The following is a 22,319-nucleotide window of genomic DNA, read 5'->3' as shown; positions in this document are numbered from 1 at the left end:
TACACCATTGTCTCTCCTAGTCCTCAGGCATTTGAGCTGGAGTGAACCATGTCTTCAGCTCTCCTAGGTTTCCAGCTTGCAGATAGCAGATATGGTGGGACTACTCAGCCTCCATAATTGTAAGTAAATTCATCATAATAAATATTTGTAATATATAACAATGTATTTATTTTATAAATATAAATATATATATTCCATTGGTTTCATGTCTCCAAAGAAGCCAGGGAGCTTTGTGGTCAAAATGGCACATGAGTTTAGAGGCAACATGCCAGAAGAAGGAGGAAAATCCCAACTTTGGGCAATAGGAAAACAAGGCAAATATTTCTTCAATTACAAGAGATGAAAATAATCATCTTCAACCTCTGGTCATTTCCTCAGAAATGGGTGGGTCACACTTGGCTTTCTGCCAAATAATTTAATTTTATTTATTAAGATGAATACAGCAGTAACTTTGCATCCAAAGGGTAACCTTTTCCCCTGATCTGGATTCCTAGGAATATGCTTGCAATAGTCCCTCTGGTCCCCAAGTCCCAGCAAATGACACTAAAAGAATTTGAATATGATCTTAGCTCCTTAAAAGGGATGCTTCTGGCATAGGTTTTTTGGTCGGTTGCTGTGTTACCATGTCCCTTCTCTAAATTTAAGAAAACTGCCTTGGTAATCTGTAGGTCTTTCTTTCCTCCTCTCTCTCTCTCTCTCTCTCTCTCTCTCTCTCTTCCTTTCTTACAGAAACCTCTTGACACTTGTTCCTTGGAGATCTACAAGTCTATTTTCCTATGCATATAAATTCATCAACTCAGTCTTTAGAAAATCCTTTTATATCAGATTCATTTTAATCTTATATGGAAAGTAGATGATAATGGTATCAACTGGCAGGCACAGTTTGAAAACACTAATCAACCCCAGATTATTCCAAAGAATTAACAGCAATAAATCTTATTTCCAACTTCAATTGACACTTCCTAAATTAACTTCCTTATTACAACACTTCCTCTCAGTTGGCATGCACTCTTACAGATAATAAGAGGGACATACTGAAACAAAAACACCTTCTGACTTCCTGCTTGGGCTGAGGTTTTACATCATGTGGGGGCAGAGAATGGAGCAGCTGGAAACTTTTGGTGATAATATTGTCAAGTTCTAAAGCAGCCCTGGAGGCTATTCTAAGTCCACTGCAGTAGTACAGAGATTTTAGAATCTGCTAGTCAATTTATATATATACACACCCAAAATAGCCTGCTGGGATTTGGATTGGGATTGGGATTATACTGAGTTATACTGAATCTGTATTTTGGAAATATGATATTTTAACAATACGGAATCTCCTAATCTACAGACAAGGTATATATTATTATTTATTTACGTCTTATTATAGCAATATTTTGTAGTTTTCAATGTACAGGTCTATCACATATTTTGTCACATTTATCCCTAAATACATTTTTAAGCTGTTGTAAATGTGGGTTTTTAATTTCAATTTCTAATTGTTTGTTGCTACATACACAAACATGATTTAAAAAAAATTTTTTTTAACATTTATTTTTGAGAGAAAGAGACAGAGCACAAGGGGGAGAGGGACAGAGAGAGAGGGAGACACAGAATTGGAAGCAGGCTCCAGGCTCTGAGCTGTCAGCACAGAGCCCGATGCGGGGCTCAAACTCACAAACTGTGAGATCACGACCTGAGCTGAAGTCAGATGCTCGACCGACTGAGCCACCCAGGCACCCCAAACATGATTTTTGTACACTTACAACCTTGATGAAGTCACTTATTAGTTCTAATGCATAGTTTGTGGACTCCATTGTGCATTCTCTACATGACTGAAAATCATGTCCTCTTTTATGTTTTCCAATCTGGATGCCCTTTGTTTCTTGCCCAGTTGTATAGTCTAGAAACTCCTGTATAATGTTGGATAGAGACATCCCAAATTTGTTCCTGATGTTAGGGGGAAATTATTCAGTCTTTCACAATCAAATATGATGTTAGCTCTACGGTTTCTGTAGATGCCCTTTATCAAATGGGTTAAGTGCCCTTTATTCCTAGTTTGCCTGAGTTTTTCTCAGAAATAGATGATGGTATTTTGTCAGGTGCTTTTTCTGTACTGATTGAGAGGATTGTGTGAACGCTGTATCAGCCCTGCATTCTTAGGATAAATCCTATGAACATTATATATTATCTTTTTATTATAGAAGATTCAATTCACTAAACTTTTCCTTAGAACTTTTGAATTTATGCTTATGTGGAATATCACTTTGTAGCTTTTCTTGTAGTATTTCTTGTAGCTTTGTCTGGCTAGGGTACCAGGATAATTTTGGTACTAGAGTTATGTTCGTCTCATAGAATGAGTTGGGAAGCATTCTGTCCTTGATTTTTTGGAAGTTTGTGCAGATTTAGTATTATTTCTTCCCTAAGTGTTTGGTAAAACCCATCACTAAAGCCACCTGGACCTGGATTTTTGTTACAGGAAGGTCTTAAAACTGTAATTTTAATTTCTTCTGTAGGGCTGTTCAGGTTATCTGCTCCTTTTTTGGTGAGGTCTGTGAATTTGTGTCTTTCAAGGGATTTGTTGGTTTCATCTAGGATTTTGAATTTATTGGCATAAAGGTGCTCCTAATATTCCTTTTAATATCTGTAGAATCTGTAGGGATGTTACTTCTCTCTTTCCTTATATTGGTAATTTCTCTTTCTTTTTCCCCTCACCAATCTGGCTGGATTTTTTATTGGTCTTTTTTTCCCAAAGAAGAAGCTTTTAGATTCACTGTTCTCTATTGTTCTTTTTGTTTTTTAATGTTTACTTATTTTTGAGAGAGACAGAGTGTAAGCGGGGAAGGGGCAGAGAGAGGGGGAGACACAGAATCTGAAGCAGGCTCCAGGCTCTGGGCTGTCAGCACAGACCCTGACTGGGGGGCCTGAACTCACAAACCACGAGATCATGACCTGAGCCAAGGTTGCTGGATGCCCAACCGATTGAGCCACCCAGGTACCCCATGATTGTTCTATTGTTTTTGTCTTTTATTTCATTGATTTCCACTTTGATCTTTATTATTCCTCTTCTGCTTACTTTGTATTGAATTTGCTCTTATTTTTTTGTTTCTTAAAGTGGAAATTCAGGTCACTGATTTGAGACCTAATACAGGTATATACTACTACAAGTTTCCCTATTAAGTACTGCTTTAGTGGCAACCTACAATTTTTTTCATTCACTTCAAGTTACTAATTTCCCTTTAGATTTCTTTGACTTGTGAGTTATTTAATTTCCAAATATTTGAGAATTTTCAAGGATCTCTTTTTGATTTTTTTCCTTTTAGTGATTTCTAACATAACTCCTCTATGACCAAATAACATAATTTGTTATGATGAATACTTCCAAATTTATGATTTTTTAATGGGCTACAATGTGGTCTATCTTCATAAATATTCTATGTGCACTTTTGTATTCTGCAGTGTTAGTGTGGAATGTTCTACAAATATCAACTAGGTCTAATAGGCTGATATTGTCATCCAAGTCTGCTATATTTTTATTCTGCCAACTTGTTCTATCAGTTTTAGAAAGGGGTAATAAAATCTTTGATAATTGTGTAATTATCCATTTTTCCTTAGTCTGATTAGCTTTTGTTTCATGTCTTGAAGCTTTGTTACTAGGTGCAAAAACATTTAGGATTGCTGTCAGTTACATTCATTAACTGACCCCATTATCATAATGAAATAATCCTTAATCCCTGTTAAAATTCTTTGTTCTACAGTCCATTTTGTTATTAATATACCCATTCTAGCTTTCTTTTGACTACTGTTAGCATGGTGTATCTTTTTCTACCCTCTTATTTTTAACCTATTTTTTATAAAGTACATTTCTTGAAGACATAATATAGGTTTTATTTTTGTGTTTGAGAGAGACAGAGGCAGTATGAGTGGGGGAAGGGCAGAGAAAGAGGGAGAGAGAGAAAATCCCAAGCAGGCATCACACTACCAGCGCAGAGTCTAATATGGGGCTTGAACTCACGAAAACTGTGACATCATGACCTGAGCCGAAACCAAGAGTCAGATGCTTAACCAACTGAGCTACCCAGATGCCCCTAATGTAGTTTTTAAAAATTCAATCTGACAATCTGACAATCTCTGCCTTTTAATTGGGGAATTTAGACTTTACATTTAATGTGAATATTGGTATGGTTAGGTTGGAGTCTATCACCTTGCTATTTATTCTTCATATATATAAGAATATATATATAAGAATAATATATATTCTTCATATTTATATATATATATATTTTTGAGACATATATATTTATATATATATATTTATATATATATATATATATGTTTTTTTTGAGACATATATATATATATATATATTTTTTTTTTTTTTTTTGAGACAGAGAGCACAAGCATGGGAGGGGAAGACAGGAGAGAAAGAATCCCAAGTAGGTTCCACAATGAGCATGGGACCCCAACATGGGGCACAAATCCACAAACCGTGAAATCATGACCTGAGCCAAAATCAAGTCAGGCACTTAACCAACTAAACCACCTGGGCACCCCCCTTGCTATTTATTTTCTATTTATCCCATTTGTTCTCTACTCTTTTACCTCTTTTCTTTTTTTTTTTTTTTTTTTTTGGATTAATCTATTATTTTTTTATTGCATTTCATCTGTTGTTAGTTTCACAGCTATAATCTTTTGGCTATTTTGGTGGTAGCTTTAGGGTTTATAGTATATATCTTTAACTTATCACAGCCTACATTTGAATTATAGTTCTCTCATTTTACATCTAATATAAGACCCTTATAAGTATGCTTATAGTATACTTCCCCCCCTTGTTTAGCCCTTCTTGTCATCATTTTGCTTTTACATATATTATAAAGTCCATGCTACTTTTCTATAATTGTTTATAATTACCTCTTAAAGAAGCTTTAAAAATAATAAATCATACATTTACTCATACTATTTCCTCTGCTCTTCATCCCTTTGTGACGATCTATATTTCCATCTGGGATTATTTTCCTTCTGTCTGAAGGACACCCTTTCATCTTTCTTGTAGTGAGTATCTGCTGGTGATACAGTCTTTTGCAAGTCCAAAATATCCTTATTTCTTCCTATTATTTTCTCAGTGGTACCTAGTTTGTTGTCATGTTAGTCAATCCACTTAACTTTTAATTATGGTGTTCCTCATTCCTAGATTTCCATTTGGTCCTTTTCCCATCTGCTCTCATGCTCTTTAATCTCTCTTATTTCTTTAAATATAAAACATACTCTTATATTATGTCTGGTTAAGTCTTTTCTTTTGTAAGACAAAGTGCATGCGCATGCACAAGTGGGGGACAGGCAGAGGGAGAGGGAGAGAATCTCAAGCAGGCTCCACGCTCAGCACAGAGCCCAATGCGGGGCTTGATCTCCCAATCTAGAGATCATGACCCGAGCTGAAATCAAGATTTGGATGCTTAACCGACTGAGCCACCCAGTCACCCCATGTCTGGTAAGTCTTAATAGCTTAAGTCTGTAGGCCTGCTTCTTTTGTCCATTGTTTCTGCTGGCTCTTGTCTCTCTTACATGTTTGTGATTTTTGGTTGTGAAATTGCATTCCTTGAAACTATTTCTGAGTTCCCCCAAAGACAATGGTTTGCTTCTGTCACCTGGAAGGCACTAAAAACCTGATTATCACTTTAAATTTCCAGCATGACACTTTTTTAGACTACCCAGGCTGTGCAAACAAATCAGTTTGGGGGCTGAATGTGGCTATATATTTACATATACATATATACATATATACATATATGTATACATATATATATATATATATACACACACACACATATATATACATATCCTCAGGGGAGATGGGTTTTCAGGATAAGCAATCTTCCTCGCTATCTGGGGGGTGGGGGGGAGTGAGGGAGGACAAGGGGAGATTGGAGAGGGAGGAAACAGACAGATTTGTTCACCCTTACACTAGTCTGTCTTTTTTGGGGTCTCAGCTTTGTGAGGTCTCCTATCAGTCCCCCTACCATGGGCAGGACCTAAGTTTTGTCAGTTGTGCTACTGCCCCTTCCCCACCTCAGGTGCTGAAAAACAAAGTTCAATTTGATATTTGGCAAATTTCATAAGGGTGAAAAGTGGCACCAGTATCCTAATTACCTCTTTATGTTTCTACCTCCATTTAAAATTTTTTGAGAATTCTTGGGGCGCCTGGGTGGCTGTTGGTTGAGCGTCTGACCTTGGCTCAGGTCATGATCTCACGGTTTATGAGTTCAAGCCCTGCATTGAGCCCTCCAGCTTAGAGCCTGGAGCCTGCTTTGGATTCTGTGTTTCCCTCTGTCTCTCTGCCCCTCCCCCACTCACACTCTCTCTCTCAAAAATAAACATTAAAAAAAAAAGAATATTTAAATTTTTTTGAGAATTCTTAAATTCTTTTGCAGCTCGCCAATCCATTTTTAAAAATCGTTCTTGATATGTATTCCAGAAGTTTTAGTTGTTTTCAGCTGGTCCTTATCAGCCACAGCTGGAAAAAAAAATTCTTTTGACTTGTGCTTTACAATATACAGTATCGAAGCATTCCTCCTTGATCCAGAGGCAAGAGTGGAACACACACTTAGGAACCAGCTAACCTGAGGTCAAGTCTCAGATCCACAGCCAGCGTGATCTTGCTCACTTGTTTATACTCTGTGCCACTATTTCCTCCTGGGGTTCATGTGAGAAATAAATGAGGTGATACACAATCAGCACTTACAACAGGGACTGGCCCTGAGAAGTATAATCTAAGGGCTTCTTTTTATTATTATGTGAAAAACCTGTAATCATACGCCTGAGTAATGGCACACATCTTACCCAATGGTCCAACAGTGCCTGTTCCCTGGCCATCCTAGTCTGCTCTACCATGTAGTGACCCACACCTCTGTGCTTATACTGACGCTGACCAGGGGTAGTCAACTATGAGCTCTGTACTGGATGTCAGGCCCAGCTGCACTCACAGGATGGGCCCTAAGTCAAGAGTAGAAATGCCATCATCATACAAGCCTGGGTGAACACACAGCCCTTTACCATTAAGAAATCTGAAACCAAACAGAAACATACACAAACGTGATTTAAAGTTTTGTAGTTTTTATGGTGGACAGTCATCGTTCGCCCCAACAGCCATCTGAAGCCAATAGTCTTGATTATTAAAAATCACGAAGTTGTATAAATGTTCTCCTCCTTTTCGAAAACCATGTTCATTTTCTCTCCACGAAACAGGACTGTCTGCAAAGCCTTGAACTGACAATGTAACCCAAGGAGCTAACTTTGGCTCATCAAAGTAGCGACTGAAAAAGAAAGAGAAATCTTAACAAACGGGAGGGCTAGGAACGTTCACATTTATATTTTTACTTATTCAGAATGAGTGGTATTTCTGATGTTCCAATGAAGCTCAGACCTTAGCTTCTATTGATAAAAAATTAAGAGATACAAATTACATTCAAATTACTATGTGGTGAACTCAATAAATGTTAACCAATACAGAATGCACAAAACCAACTTCAGCAGTTCCTACGCTTACTATGGAACAACATGTAAGATGCAAAGAAAAAAAAAACCCACAGAAGTGTATAAAAATAGTTTCCCTCCATTTAACAGTGTTGTTCACTCAACAGTCTGTGTTCACGGCAACACTGCAGAATAATTTACTGGATTTAAATAAAAATGTACTGGATTTAAATAAAATCCAAGCTTCTTTTTATTATTATTTTTTTTAATGTTTATTCATTTTTGAGAATGAGAGAGAGAGAGAGAGAGAGAGACAGAGCATGAGCAAGGGAGGGGGAGAGAGAGGGAGACACAGAATCCAAAGCAGGCTCCAGGCTCTGAGCTGTCAGCACAGAGCCTGACCCCGGCCCAAACTCATGAACCCCAAGATCATGACTTGAGCTGAAGTCAGCCACTCAACCGACTGAGCCACCCAGGTGCCCCTAAAATCCAACCTTCTTATTGAGGAAAATCAAACTACTAAACTAGTAAGTGAAAAGGGGTATTAGACTTAGAAAACCCTCAAGACTTAAATCTTAGACATTTGAAAAGTGAAGACTGCAAAGGCATTATGTTTACTTCATAGTCTTTTTAATACGGGAATGGAATTTCCTGACATTAGATACAATGTGGTGTTTTTTCTGGAGAGTACCTTTCCGGACCCCAATCACACACCCCATCCTGGTGTCCAGTCCCTGGCATGTGAACCCTGCCCTGGGCAGATGTTAAGAGCGGGAACAGATGTTAGACATGATTTGGTTTCAAAGATGGTCAACTTGCTTTCTCACCCCATTTCAAAAAAAAGCCTTTGCAGAACTCTAACATTTAAAACAGACCATAACGTGTTCCATAGAGTATCACCATTTTCCTAAGTGGTATTATAACTTTTGGGGCACGACGTGAAAAATGAACAGCTTGTTTTCAAGAAGCCTAATTAAACTCTGCTCTTTGTCTTTTTGTTAAGTACAAACAGAATTTTCCTCTCACCAAGGACAGTCACATCATTTAAGATGATAATGTTACCACACTGTGCACCCAAGTGAGGAAAAAAGAGAAGACGTGTGCACGAGAGCCCTGAGATCTGGAACAGTAGCCCTGCCCCAGACATGTCACGCTGGCATGAACAAGCAAGACCTAAAAGGCAAAAAAAGTTCTCACCACAGCTGTTCCAACAGGAGACGTATCTTCTCTGGAACTATGAACCCAGTGATTGTACACAAATAAGCTTTTGCCACCACCGTGCTCGGCTGAGGACAACAATAGGTTGATACGAAATTATTCGGCTCATTATTTCTGTAGCACACACACACACACACAAAAGAGAAAGAAAGAAACACCTCTGTTATCTCCCACCCGATCATTTTCAAAGTATAAACCCCCACGAAGAACGCGGCGCTGGCCACGCCCCAGCCCGGGCCCCCCCGGACGCACAGTTGGGCGTTACTGAAGACGGCGCCCAGCCAGTCCAGGAGCTCAGGGGCGCTGCAAGCCGCCCCCGGGGCTCCCCCCAGCTCGCCGCTCCGCAGCACCGGGCACTGCAGCTCGCTCGCCGTGCTCAGGGCTACTCGCGGCTGCCGCTCCTGAATTCCGTAACTGGAAAAGTACGACATCATCCTTGATTCTTCTGCACCTTAGAACACACCATAAAAGGCCATGTGAGTACTGGAAACAAGTTCGGCGAATCCCTGGAACCACCCCATTCCCTCCCGACAGTTCCGGGGAGCAGGCGGGATGAAGTAAAGCAGAAGGAGGGTGTGCAAAGCTGTATTCAAATTAAAATCATTTAAGTTGCTTTGGGCTCCTTGGTGCCAAAGTTCTGTAAACATTCGCTTTCTTTCACTTTTCCTGGAAACGCGTAACCCTTTCACGTCCAACCCATAGTAGTATCATAGGTGACCTAATCTGAGAATTTTGACTAAATAAAAAAGCACCACTCGTGTATAAATAAAATTAGTGAACTCTACAGAGAGGAGCTTATTTGCATAATCTCTCTAAAGGAAGCATAAGACGAACTGAACGATGACAGCATCTCATCTGAGCTTGTCTTTAAAAACCCAGTAAAATCAATGTATCTTCACGGATTTTCCAACAGCCTTGGGAGACAGCAGTAGTGGCCCCCTTAGTGCGGGGAGCAACAGGCAGGCTTTCTTACTGTCCAGGGCAATAGAAATAATCTGCTCTCCATCTCAACCCCACATACCCCCATCCCCCACCACCAGGAGCAAAGGTCAGCAGTATAAGACTGCTTACTGGCCAGTATAAGACTGGAGTTCCGGATTCCTCTTCTGTAATGCAGCCCACTCCATGCGCGGGTGTCACCTGGCCCACTGTGTATCACCCTGTAGGTACTGGGACTTGGTGCACTACTGTATATGCTCATAGTCCAGCCACTGACACTATGAATAATTAAACCCTTTGCCTCTGACCTGAGTCTCGTACCTTCTGCCAGCATCCATGAGACTGTGCAGGCTAACTTCTTAGCTTACAAGTGGGGAAAATCTCAGACCTTCCCCAGTTCCTGATAAGCCCTTAGAATAATATGGAGTCTTAGGAACACAGAACTCTCCAGAACCCAATATACAGAAGGTACTCAATGAACACTTCGAGCAACTGAAATGTCAGTCAGTGTCTCTGCCCTCTTGTATCTCTACTGTAAGTAGGAGAAGCACTGAAGCATTCCAGACCCATGCAAGCAACCTACAGCACCCAGTGACCAGAAACTTCCGAGGAAGAGCAGATGGATAGGCGTGATCTCCAAAATGGATCTATGTGTCTCCCTATTCTCCAAAACAGAGTACCACACCATCATAACTGATGATCTGACCCATGACAATCTTGTGATGGACCAAAGATACACTCTAAAAGGACCAAGGCACATGGCAGTTGTAAGCAAATCAACATTGTCTGGGGACCCCTGAACTAAATTTAACGTTCAATCAATTTCAAGTTATGACAAATTTAACCTGACCATGAATGGTCTGCCTGATTATTATCTTGCCATAATCAACAGTTTGTATTTAGAATGTGTGTTATTTAAAAATGTGCAGCCAAGGCTATCTGAGGTAAGCTGCAGGAAGGAAGAGGAGAAACAGATAAGAGTTAGCTGCTCTGAAGCCATGATCTCTGGATCCAAACATACCCCACGGTGATGGAGGCAGATGCCTGTGGGCCTAGATCATCTTGAAGTATAGCTCTTGGGGAGGGCAGAGGGCTGCAAGCAGCTTCCTGAATAATGTTTATGCATATATGTATACAATATCCTAGACCATAAGGATGAATCACCTGTTTGAATTCTCTATTACCCCCCTTTAATCAATAATTGGATTTCCAAGTCATTGTATTGTTACATATTTTTCATACCTGTGTGATGCCAAGCCAAGAGAAAATCAAATTTCAAGGGCTTCTTTTCTTTGAAGGACCAAGAAACTCTTTCATACTTCTTAGAATCCAGGTTAAGGGATAAATCCATCAAATCAATGGAAACAACTTAAAAAATGGAAAGAGGAATACATTGTTCATTCACATATACTACAGCCTACACTGTGGCAAAAGTGTTGTATTAAAAAGCATCAGAATTTTTGGAATTTTGTGAATAGTAAAAATTATTTTGTTCTTCTTGCACTCCTTTGGTTTACCAAATCAAAACTCTGCCTTGTTTTAAATTCATACTTTTTCCTAGGTCAAAGACCAAGAGCAGTGGTCCTTGGGAAGTCAATCCTAAATCTACCTATGGATGTGGCAGCCTCACCTATTCACGTTCAAGCCGGACACTATCAGTAGAACCATCTCTTTTCACTCACAGGTGAATCTCTACTAGTAATCCCCAAAATTTGGGAAAAGGAAATTCTTCATTAAGAACAAGTTGTAGACTCTTATGTTGGGTTCATTACTTTGAATTTTTGGCCCAAAACATATATTTAATGGACCATTCCAACTCTGTGATCTGTATAAGATTCAGCCTACAGCTGCAGAGAAATAGATACAACAGCAATCTTATTCTCTCCAAAGCTCAACCTAGAGCCCCTTGAGTCAGAAGTTTTAAAGACAAGAAAAAGCCATAGTTCTTCTGAACAAAAAGAACAGCAGCAATTCAAACATTTAAACTTCAATAGCTACAGGACGATTACTGACTTGTTGGAAACTGATGGAGCATAATACTTACTAAACTTCATGATTTTTCTGCCAGAATACTGAGATGGACGACCTTGAAGTCCAGTTTCTTCATAAGTATCTTTATCCAGTGATAAAATTAATTTCCCTAAAAATCAAATAATTCCCCCCAAAAAGATGCTAAAATATGACATGTTCTCTGACTGAACAGAGAACACAGCAAATTCAACAGTTAGATATGAGGGTAATAAACTACATACAAGGATCTTCCTTGTGATACAAAGATAGTATTTATACATACATCTTACTTGTGTAGAAGGATATTTTAATGTATTATACATACACTGATATTACTTATGATAGTGAAAACAGAAATATGTACGTTTTTATTAAAGAAATAATAGTTAAATCATGGTATATCTATTCACTGGAATACCTTCAAAATATGAAAAATAGTAAGTCAGAACTATATGCCCTGATATGGAAAGATGTCTATGATATATTGGGGAAAAAAGCAAACTGAGAAACAATGTAATACAATGCAATTTATGTTAAAAAAAAAAAAAAGAACAAACTTTATGTCTGTTTATAAATTTATAGAAAATGTCAAGAGAAGGGAGCCTGGGTGGCTCAGTCAGTTGGGAGTCCACCTTCAGCTCAGGTCATGATTTCATGGTTCATGAGCTTAAGCCCCATATCAGGCTCTCTGCTGTCAGTACAGAGCCCGCTTCAGATCCTCTCTTTTGCCCCTCCACTGTTCGCTCGCTCACTCGCTCTCTCTCTGTCTCTCAAAAATAAAATAAAACATTAAAAAAAATAAAATGTCAGGAAGAATAAACACCAATAATTCCTAATTGTTAACAATAATTCCTTCTAAGAAGGGGAATGAATCTGGAGTTTTGACTTTTTTTTTTTTTTAACAGTATTTCTTCTAAAATCAAAGAAAAGATTGAGTGTTGTTACCATTTGGCAGGAGGGCAACTGTATTATCTTCATCAATATTTGTATGGTATGTTAGTGCATAGCACGAACCTATAAGAGAAAGAGCCCAGACCAGAAATTAAGGAAAAAAAAAATCACACCTACAAAAATTTAGCAGATTATCTTTACACTGTAACAAATCTTCCAGGTGATTAAAGGTCAGTATCCACCACTGCTCCAGCTCACTCAATCAACCTCAAACGTGCCAAGGGTGAGCTGGAGGACACAGAGGCCACACTCTAGCTAGTTCATGCCCCCCCTCCCCCCAGGGCCTATTTGTGCCAGGTGACTGCCATCAAGCAGAAAATGGACTCAGGGTGGAGTGCGTACCCCCGGGGATGCTGGCAGAGGCACAAAGTAGAACACTAGGGAAATGTATACACTTGAGAGGAAGGATTCCAGGTAAAGTTTCAAAATGTGCCAGGAACTTGTGTGAGGTTAGGAAAGCCACGCAGCCTCTCTGAACCTCAGTTTCCTCACCTGTAAAATGGGGATCATAGCCCTAATTTGTAGAGCTGTTGCAAGAGTTCAGATAGGTAAAAGTACTTGTTGCAGCCAGTGTCCACATTATTAACAAATTAGTACCGAATTTCAGAGCAGATGAAAGGAATAAAGTTGATGGGGCCAGGGACAACATGTCCAGTTTCTCAAGCAGTGCCAGCAGCACCTGAAGGAGAGGAACTGCAAGGAACTGGATTCTTCATAGCTCCATGCAGAGGACAGACACAGGGCCGGCAACAAGATAAGGGGCTTACTCACAGTGATTCATGTAGTGAGGGTGCATTCCCTAAAGACACTGAAATACAGTTTCAAACAAGTGGCCCCTACAAAACAACTACAACAGAGAAATCAACCCAGCAGACACGAATGGAAATGGGGTGAGCAGAAGAGGGTCAGAGCCACAAAATCTAAGCAGAAGGCACTGAACCATAAACGGGCACACCGCCTGGTGAACAGCCGCTGTGGCTGCATCAGGAGATGAACCCTTTGAGACTGCGGAGTGGGGACTGAGTGGGAACATAGTGGTCTCTGCAGCCACACACCCAATAGCAGTGTATCTGAACACACAGGTCCCAAGACCTTCCTCTCCCTGAATCCTTGTTTTAAGATGAGAGATACCTTCATCTTACAACATCCCCATGCCACACTTGTGAACAAGTGTAATCAGAAACCACCACCTAAAGAGAGCGCCAGAAAGTGTAGGGTGAGAACACTGAGGGCAGGGGGGCGATGCACGCCCTTGACCCCACAGACCATCTCCAGAGGCCCTGTTTAAGACAAGGGAAGACCCCTAGTATTGTGATGTGATCTAACTATCCTTCCTCAGCTTGCCACGTTCATAGATATGATCAGGTTTTCCTCACCTTTCTTCACAAAGGTGTTGATGAATTCACGTGTAATTAACTCATGAAGAGGTAAGTTCTTCACAAAGTAATAGGGTCCGGTTTCCATGACCAGGTTTTTCAGTTCTTTTGATAGTATCCCACATTCAGGAATCAGAAATGAAACCTATTGGAATGTGTAATATAAATAAACCTTATTTTCATGTAGATTAACCCCCAGCTTTTTAGGGATGCTATAACATATGAAGGCTGCTAACTATTCCCCCACAGGTTTCTACAAAACTCTTAAATTAATTTACCAGTCTCAGGAAAAAAGAAATTTGACAATTCATGTTATTTCTGTATTCAAACATTATAGGAAAGCTCAATGAGAAAAAAAAATTAATAGAAAGCTCTTGCTTGCGTTTCATCTTTTGCAAATAAGCAATATCTTTTATATCCTGTCCACTACTCTAATTTTTAGGGCAATCTAGTACAATGGAATATCCCTAGATTTGTTTATCCTGGTACCAGCTGGAATCAAAGGGACTGTCCTTTAGGGCTTACAGAAATTAGGGACATCAATCATTAACAGGCTCCACGAAAGCATAAATGCTCCTGGTTATTTCCATTTTCGAGACAGAAGAATTCTACAGATCAGCCCAGGCGGGAAAAGGCACACACCCTGACTGCTGCTGGTGAGGAGCTGGAAAGCTTAGATGGAAATCTAAGGCAGAGATGTTAAGCCTAACCAGTTTCAAATGTGGCCCAAATGCTCCACACCTTGAAAAGTGCTCTCCCAAAGCTCAAACACCAGTCTATTCCTGAGGGACCAAGGTCACCATTTGTGTCTCTGAGAAACTGCCAGTCAGACCTGGGTGGAGATTAGGCTGATCAATTTCAAGTAAAAGCAAAAGGCTTAAACCGGTTTAAGTCGAGTTTTTGGAGGCCTCACCACTTAAATGGGTTGGTGAGAACGGACCATTAGACCCTTGACTGACATTTGGATTATTCTCCTCTTCTCTTGCCAGATGCCGGATAAACCAATAATTAACCTCACTGATGCCTCAACTTCCACATCTGCGGAAAGGCGCCCCATGCGGCTGACATTTTTACGAAACAAAAGCCAAAGTTACCCCCCCCCCCCCGAAGCTCTTAAATTGTGCTTGCAAACAGGGACACCACGACTCATTTCACTCTAAACCTGACAACCTCCTAGCGCGCTCCAGCTGGAGACCACAGAAGGTAACAGGCAAAGTGGAAACTTTTCTCAGAGATAAAACTAGTTCCTCTAAACAGTTTAGAAAAGCATGTGCTTCCTGGGTCTGGACTCAGCAAGATGCTCCCATGAGGTGGGTGAAAGAATCAAGAGGTGGGGAGGGGCGCGAGGCCCCAATTTGTAGCCAGTCCGCGGCTCCACGTGGCATACGTCACAGCCTCTCAACTCCAGAGGCCCGTGCCTGACTTTTGCCTCCGAACGGGGGCGGGGCCAAAGTAGCCAGCGACGCTTTGGAATCGGCCCGGAGCAAATCGCCCAGCCCCTCCTTGCGAGGACAGGACACTGCCCCTACTCCCGGCGCATCCTGGGAGTTGTAGTCCTGCAGCTCTGCAAGCTACCAGCTCGGAGTAGTATAGAGACTACAGCTCCCAAAGTGCCTAGCGCGGGGCCCCGCCCCTCTTGCGCTGAGGGCGGGCTCCTCACTGAACGCGACTTTCCCCACATCTCTCCAGCTCCCGGAGACTGGGTGCTTCCTGAGTGGCCCACGACGGCCAGACTCACCCTGTAATTATGGTAGTGCGTCTCCACAAGATGCCGGTGGCGCGACTTGTCATGGCCGAAGTTGGATTTCTCGCAGACCAGCAAGTGTCGGGGAACCTCTCGCAGCCTCCGCAGTGTGGCCATGCTTTCTCCGGCACAAGCCCTGAGCGAGGTCGGGAAGCCCAGTCCCTCTGCTTCGCTCCGCCCCTCCGCCTGGCCCCGCGGGCATGCGCATTGCAGCTGCGCAGTGCCCGTTGAAGCTGCTCGGGCTTGGTGACCGGTTAGGGTTGAGGGCGGGCCTGGGTTTCTTCGGAACCTTAGGTTCCTGAACCTTGGGTACCTGAAACCGCAAATTCATTGCCTACAGGGGAAATACCTGGTACCTGGAAACCTGGAACTTGCTTTTTCAAACCCACCTTTCTCGCCAAGACCTCCGTCCCTCCCTGCTGCTGTCTTGCCGTATATCCTCCCTCTGTTCCTTCACAAATGGTTTAGGAGTTTTGTGCAGGAAGATAATACACAATTTCTGTTTTCGGCCCTGCAATACGACTCCGTCGGAACCACTTTAAGATCCCTTTTTAAAAATCCCACCTGAACGGCTTTAAAAATTTTGTTACTATTGTTACAATGTGAGAATTCGTTTTTCCATAATTTTTCTGATCAAGTACTATACGTTTCTCAAGCTGGAGTATGCACAGCCCCAATTCTGTGCTGAGAGGATGCAAAACAGCAGACTATCTGTGGTACAACTGTCTGGAGCATCAATTTTACTGTAAGATTTGGAACAACCGAAGTTACGTAATTTACAAGGTAAGTATTTAAAAATTTTAAACAGACCGGGCCAGTAACGTGTGCCCAAAATGTCAGACTATCTCTGAGAAAACTAAGAAAAACATATTAACCATTATTTTAAACAGGAAAAATTATAAGGAATAGCAGGTTAATTGAAAAATTCTACCAATTTTCTGAATCACAACATGGCACCTAGCGGTGTTACAAATGTCATATTAGGATATAAAATGCTTAAAACATTACCTCTTAGTCACGTCACAATTAAGTAGCAGTGGCCTCTCTTAGACCACCATCAGACGTGTACACACACCTTTGCTGATAATACAAAATTTGCAAAGTGCTGTAATTTTATGGTCTACCAATTGTATTTGGAGCCAATGTGAAGGTTTTCTTGCAAGCCATTTAGTTTAAAATATGTTATTAAGTTTTGAAAATTCAATATAAATTATATCAGCTGAAGATTGATAAACAGCCACTATGCCATTCTGGTATTCATAACTCAGTGTTCTTCCAGGGAAATCGTACTTGCAGATATGTTTTATGGGGGTGTGCCTGTATTATGAAATAGAAGGCAAAAATCTCATTTATTTTAAATGTTTATTTATTTTTGAGAGCGAGAGAGCACAAGCAGGAGAGGGGCAGAGAGACGGAGACACAGAATCTGAAGCAGGCCCCAGGCTCTGAGCTGTCTGCACAGAGCCGGACGCGGGGCTCAAACCTGCAAACCGTGAGATCATGATCTGAGCCAAAGTCAAATGCTCAGACGACTGAGTCATCCAGGTGCTTCTAAAACTCTCATTTATTTTAAAGACTAAAGCTGTGGGGGTGCCTGGGTGGCTCAGTCGGTTAAGTGTCCAACTTCAGCTCGGGTCATGATCTCTCGGCCTGTGAGTTCAAGCCCTGCGTCTGGCTCTGTGCTGACAGCCTGGAGCCTGCTTCAGATTCTGTGTCTCCCTCTCTCTCTGCCCCTCCCCCACTCATGCACTGTCTGTCTCTCTCTGTCAAAAATAAAGAAACACTAAAAAAAAAAAAAAAGACCAAAGCTATAACTTCAAGTAAGTTTGGAACTGCAGAATCCTTTCAGCCTCCCTCCACAGTGTTCTGGAGTTCTGTCTGTAATGACTCATTCATTTCTCCCTGCCTGCTGGGTCATTTCTATCAGTATACAAATGTGCTTAATGTTGTGCATTAAGTGAAGGCACTTCCTTTGACCCTGAATTCCTCTGCATTCTCACCATTCTGTTTCTCTGCTCCATAAAAGCCACTTCTCTGCACATTCTCTCCTGAACCCAATATATTTTAGCTTTCCTCCATACTACTTCACTGACCTGGCTTTCATCAAGGTCTTTCCATTTGCCAAATTTAAAGTCAAGTTTCTGTTCTTATCTCAGTCTTTTAGCTGCACTCAACACAGATGATACAATTGAACACTTCTTCCTTGTATTAACTATATTTTCTAATCTTCTTTTTAAAAATTTCTCTGATGCTCTGGATCTGGGGCCTCACTGACTAGGGTGGGACTGCCCCTTCCAGGTTTAGATAACTCCTAAAGATAGCAAATAATTTGTGCAGGGAGCATGTCTTTCATTTGCTTACACCCTGTCACCTCTTCTGGAAACTGTTAGGCTCGCTCCAGGCTAATGTTCCCCTGCCCTAATAACCCCAGGGCCAGGTCCTAGATAACTGGGGACAGTCCTGATACTCCAGAGCCCACTGAAACTGTTCAGACTAGCCACTCCTAAGCCTACATAGTCTGTCTACCCTGCCTCAGTCATTCCTTCCCATAATAAAAGGTCTGACTGATGCTCTCCCCTCACTTCCCCTGCCTCCTGACCAACCTAGAAGCTTCCTGTTGTGGCTCCGGATTCTAGGGAGCTGTGAGTAAAAACTTGCTTTATGACAGTCATTTCTGTGCATGCTTGCCATCCCTGTCAGAACAAATCTCTGGGTACATTTGAAAACTCCCCTGTGGATTTTTGAGAACCTTTCTTCTGGACCCCCCGCTTACCTTACTCTACTTTCTCCTGCCCGTCCTCCTCCACTAGATCTCTAGTGATCCATACCTTCCCCGCTTCTCTTTCCTGCCCTCTCTTCTCAGAGTGATCCCTCGTGATCTCAGCTTTCAGAACCATCTATCTGTACCACCAGGCCTGGGTCCTCATCCCTCGGGTGGGGGTGAGGGACACCCAGGCATCATTCTTGACTCTTCTACACTTCTCACCCCATATCTGTGGCTTGTTGGCTCTGCCTGCAGCATGCATCCTGGTGGCGGCCTCTTCTCACTCACTCCCTCTGTTTCTACAACCAGTTTCAGCCACCTTCCCCTCTCTCAGTTGACTGCCAGACACAGGCTTCTAACCACCTCCCTGCTTCCTGTCTTCTCCTGCGGTCTCTTCTCCCCTCAGTATCCAAACCGATCTCAAAAATGTGAAAAATGTCATACAGACATACCTCATTTTATTGCATTTTACTTTACTATGCTCTGCAGATACTGTTTTTTTAAAAAAAATTTTAATGTCTATTCATTTTTTGAGAGAGAGAGACAGCATGAGTGGGAGAGGGGCAGAGAGAGAGGAAGACACAGAATCTGAAGCAGGCTCCAGGCTCCGACCTGTCAGCACAGAGCCTGACGTGGGGATTGAACCCACGAACTGTGAGATCATGACCTGAGCCACAGGTGGACGCTTAACCGAGCCACCCAGGGGCTTTGCATATACTGTGTTTTTAACAAACTGAAGGTTTGTAGCAACCCTGTGTTGAGCAAGTCTATTGGTGCCATTTTTACAAAGGCATCTGCTTGCTTTGTGTAACTGTCATATTTTGGTAATTCTTACACTACGAACTGTTTCATTATTATTTGTTACTGTGATCTGTGATCAGTAATTACAACTCTGAAAGCTCAGGTGATGGTTAGCATTTTTTTGGCAATAAACAATTTTTTAATCAAGGTATGTATATTTTTTTAAATGTTTATTTATTTTTGAGAGACCGCGCACAAGCAGGGGAGGGGCAGAGAGAGAAGGAGATACAGAATCAGAAGCAGGCTCCAGGCTCTAAGCTGTCAGCACAGAGCCTGACTCAGGGCTCGAACTCACAAGCTGTGAGATCATGACATAAGCTGAAGTTGGACGCTTAACCACCTGAGCCACCTAGGTGCCCCGGTATATACATTTTTTAAGACAAAATGCTATTGCACACTTAATAGATTACAGTATAGTGTAAGCATAACTTTTATATGCACTGGGGAACCAGGAAATTTATTTGACTCGCTTCACTGCATATTCACTTTATTGTGGTTGGCTGGAACCAAACTGCAGTTTATCTGAGGCAGGCCTGTATATGCTACCCACCCCCCACTTAAACCCTGCCTGGCTTTAACCTGGCTTTTCATTGTAGTAGTATAAAAGCTTAGATAACCTGGCCCCTGCCTACCTCTGCAGCCTCATCTGCTACCCTTGCTTGTTCATACTATTATTTGTCTGAATTTCTGGTATCTAGAGCTGAAAGCAATCTTTTTATTTTATTTTTTAATGTTTATTCATTTTTGAGAGAGAGCAAGTGAGCATGCGCCGAGGAGGGGCAGAGAGGGAGACAGAATCTGAAGCAGGCTCTAGGCTCTGAACTGTCAGCACAGTGCCCAATGCGGGGCTCAAACACATGGACCGTGAGATCATGACCTGAGACAAAGTCAGACACTTAACTGACTGAGCCAGCCAGGTGCCCCGAACTGAAAGCAATCTTAATTGACAAATGGGTATTAGATCACAGATTCGGGAGCATAGCAAAAGTCTGAGGATGAAGGGCCAGGAATGGCTTTAAAAAAAAAAAAAGAAAGAAGAAGAAGAAAGAACTAAGAAGCAAAACATAACTGATTTGTATGTGTATATCCAAAAGAATATAGTAGCAAATACGAATTTTTAAATGACCACACCAACAGACTTGCAAAAAAAATTACCTTTGATTGTATTCTAAAAACACAAAAATATACTTAGTAAATATAAAAGGATAACAGTTTTACACATCACATTTTGGGACTACGATACAATAAAATTACAAGTACAAAAATAATTTAAATATGCTCAACTCAGGGCGCTGGGGTGCCTCTGTCAGTTAAGTGTCCAATTTAATTTCTGCTCAGATCATGATCTCTCAGTTCATGAGACTGAGCTCGGGCTCTGCACTGACAGCACAGAGCCTGCTTGGGATTCTCTTTCTCTGTTTCTCTGCATCTCACCCATGCACACAAATGCACACGTTCTCTCTCTCTCTCTCTCAAAATGAATAAACATTTAAAAATAGATAAATATGCTCAACTCCGTGAAAACACTAAAATATTATTCTACATAAATTAATGCCTGCATCAGTGTGCGAATTCAAGGCACAAATACATTGCCTATAAATATACAGCTGACCCTTGAACAACACTGAAGTTAGGATGCACCCAAAAATCATAATAAATTACCACCTATTTTATATATGTATTATATACTATATTCTTAAAGGAAATGAGAAAAATTGTTAAAATGAAGGAAAATACATTTATAATACTGTAGTGTAAAAAATCCACATATAAGTAGACCTGCAAACTTCAAACCCGTGTTATTCAATTGTACATGCAAGTGTATTGTATTCATACTGGTAAAAGGAGAGAGCTTTCCATCTCTGAAGCTCCTGGGTATGTTCATCAGTAGGCAGCCAACCTAAAATCTGTTAACATCATCCCATTACAGGTGGGAGCAGCAGGGAAGGTGGTGCTGGGAACTGTAACTATTGAAGACACCAGTAATAAATCAGAGGACTCCATCCTGCCAAGCCTAAACTTGACCTCACAGTCTTTATCAGCACAGGGCTCCAGGCAGCTGCCACGAATGGACAGGTTTTGGGGTACAAGATCAAAACTACCCTATGATGGCAGGCAGCCTGGGAACTGGATCCAGCAGGTACAGTGGAAAAAATCAGCGGCCCCCAAGAATATATGATGCACTCCAAGTGAGGACTTGAATCCCTGGAGTTTTGGGAAGGGCTCAGAGCCAGACTGCTTCATGTCCTCTCCCTCTGACTGGTTGGGAATCGATGGAACATGCAAACATATTAACACTGGCAGCTGTGTGGACTGTGTCAACACATGGAAGTGCACAAATGGAGTATTTTAAAACAGAACACAATGTTATATGTCAATTGTATCTCAAATCTGGGGGAGAAAAGCAGAACCCAAAACAGTCACACCGTCTGACTAAAACTCTGTCACATATGTTCATTACAATTTTGGAAGAGGATTTTGAAATGGTTGACATTTTTTATAAAGCTCATTCTTTTGTTTAAAGTGAAAAACATATGTTTAGAAGTAAATTGGTACATAAAAAATTTAAATCTTAGCTATCCAGGGACTTCAGATATCTAGGATGAGGCATTTCTGTTTATCTTGGATTTTACTATAATGTGAAAACTATTAATCCACAATGCAGTTAATGAAATAGTATACATTAACAGAGAAAAGGGCAATCACCATAATTTTATATATAATTATCAATAACTGTATAATAATATATAACATTACATATTCAGTATTGAACACCTATAATGAATCAGGCACTAACTACCGCAAGCACTTTATATTAATTATCTCATAAGAATCCTTTCTGAGGTAGGTTTTAGTACCTTCAACTTAGAGGCTAATTAATAACGCATAGAATAGAATAAGAAACTTTAAAATGTGAAAGGCTCTCAGGGTGCCTGGGTGGCTCAATCAGTTTAAGCGGCTGACTTTGGCTCAGGTCATGGTCTCGCAGCTTGTGAGTTTGAGTCCTGCACTGGGAGTAATATTCAGTAATAATCATATCTTTTTTTGTTTTTAATGTTTA

The 22,319-nt window shown here is 41.1% G+C and overlaps 1 protein-coding gene and 1 long non-coding RNA gene across 3 annotated transcripts; one reads left to right on the top strand and one right to left on the bottom strand.

The window, feature by feature from the left end:
- LOC123608086 lies at positions 1–21,681 on the top strand. The gene is made up of 5 exons (XR_006717082.1): positions 1–119; positions 8,459–9,149; positions 11,174–11,296; positions 14,939–16,476; positions 21,189–21,681. It is a non-coding gene; the product is annotated as an uncharacterized LOC123608086 (long non-coding RNA).
- RPP40 (ribonuclease P/MRP subunit p40) lies at positions 7,076–15,810 on the bottom strand. 2 transcript variants are annotated; one of them, XM_045497544.1, is made up of 8 exons: positions 15,688–15,810; positions 13,950–14,094; positions 12,568–12,636; positions 11,657–11,752; positions 10,855–10,980; positions 8,926–9,124; positions 8,653–8,787; positions 7,076–7,295 (listed from the first exon to the last, which is right to left on the bottom strand). In XM_045497544.1, exons 1-8 carry the CDS (start codon positions 15,808–15,810, stop codon positions 7,097–7,099), a joined length of 1,092 nt encoding a protein of 363 aa, XP_045353500.1. In that variant the 3' UTR covers positions 7,076–7,096. The 2 variants fall into 2 exon arrangements, with proteins under 2 accessions (XP_045353500.1, XP_045353499.1); XM_045497543.1 differs by having other exon boundaries at positions 8,653–9,124.
- Positions 21,682–22,319: the final 638 nt, after the last annotated feature.

The sequence above is a fragment of the Leopardus geoffroyi genome, chromosome B2, assembly GCF_018350155.1.
Source record: "Leopardus geoffroyi isolate Oge1 chromosome B2, O.geoffroyi_Oge1_pat1.0, whole genome shotgun sequence".
Classification (NCBI taxonomy): Eukaryota; Metazoa; Chordata; class Mammalia; order Carnivora; family Felidae; genus Leopardus; species Leopardus geoffroyi.
Note: the sequence above shows the minus strand (reverse complement) of the source record. Positions and strands in the feature narration are given on the sequence as shown.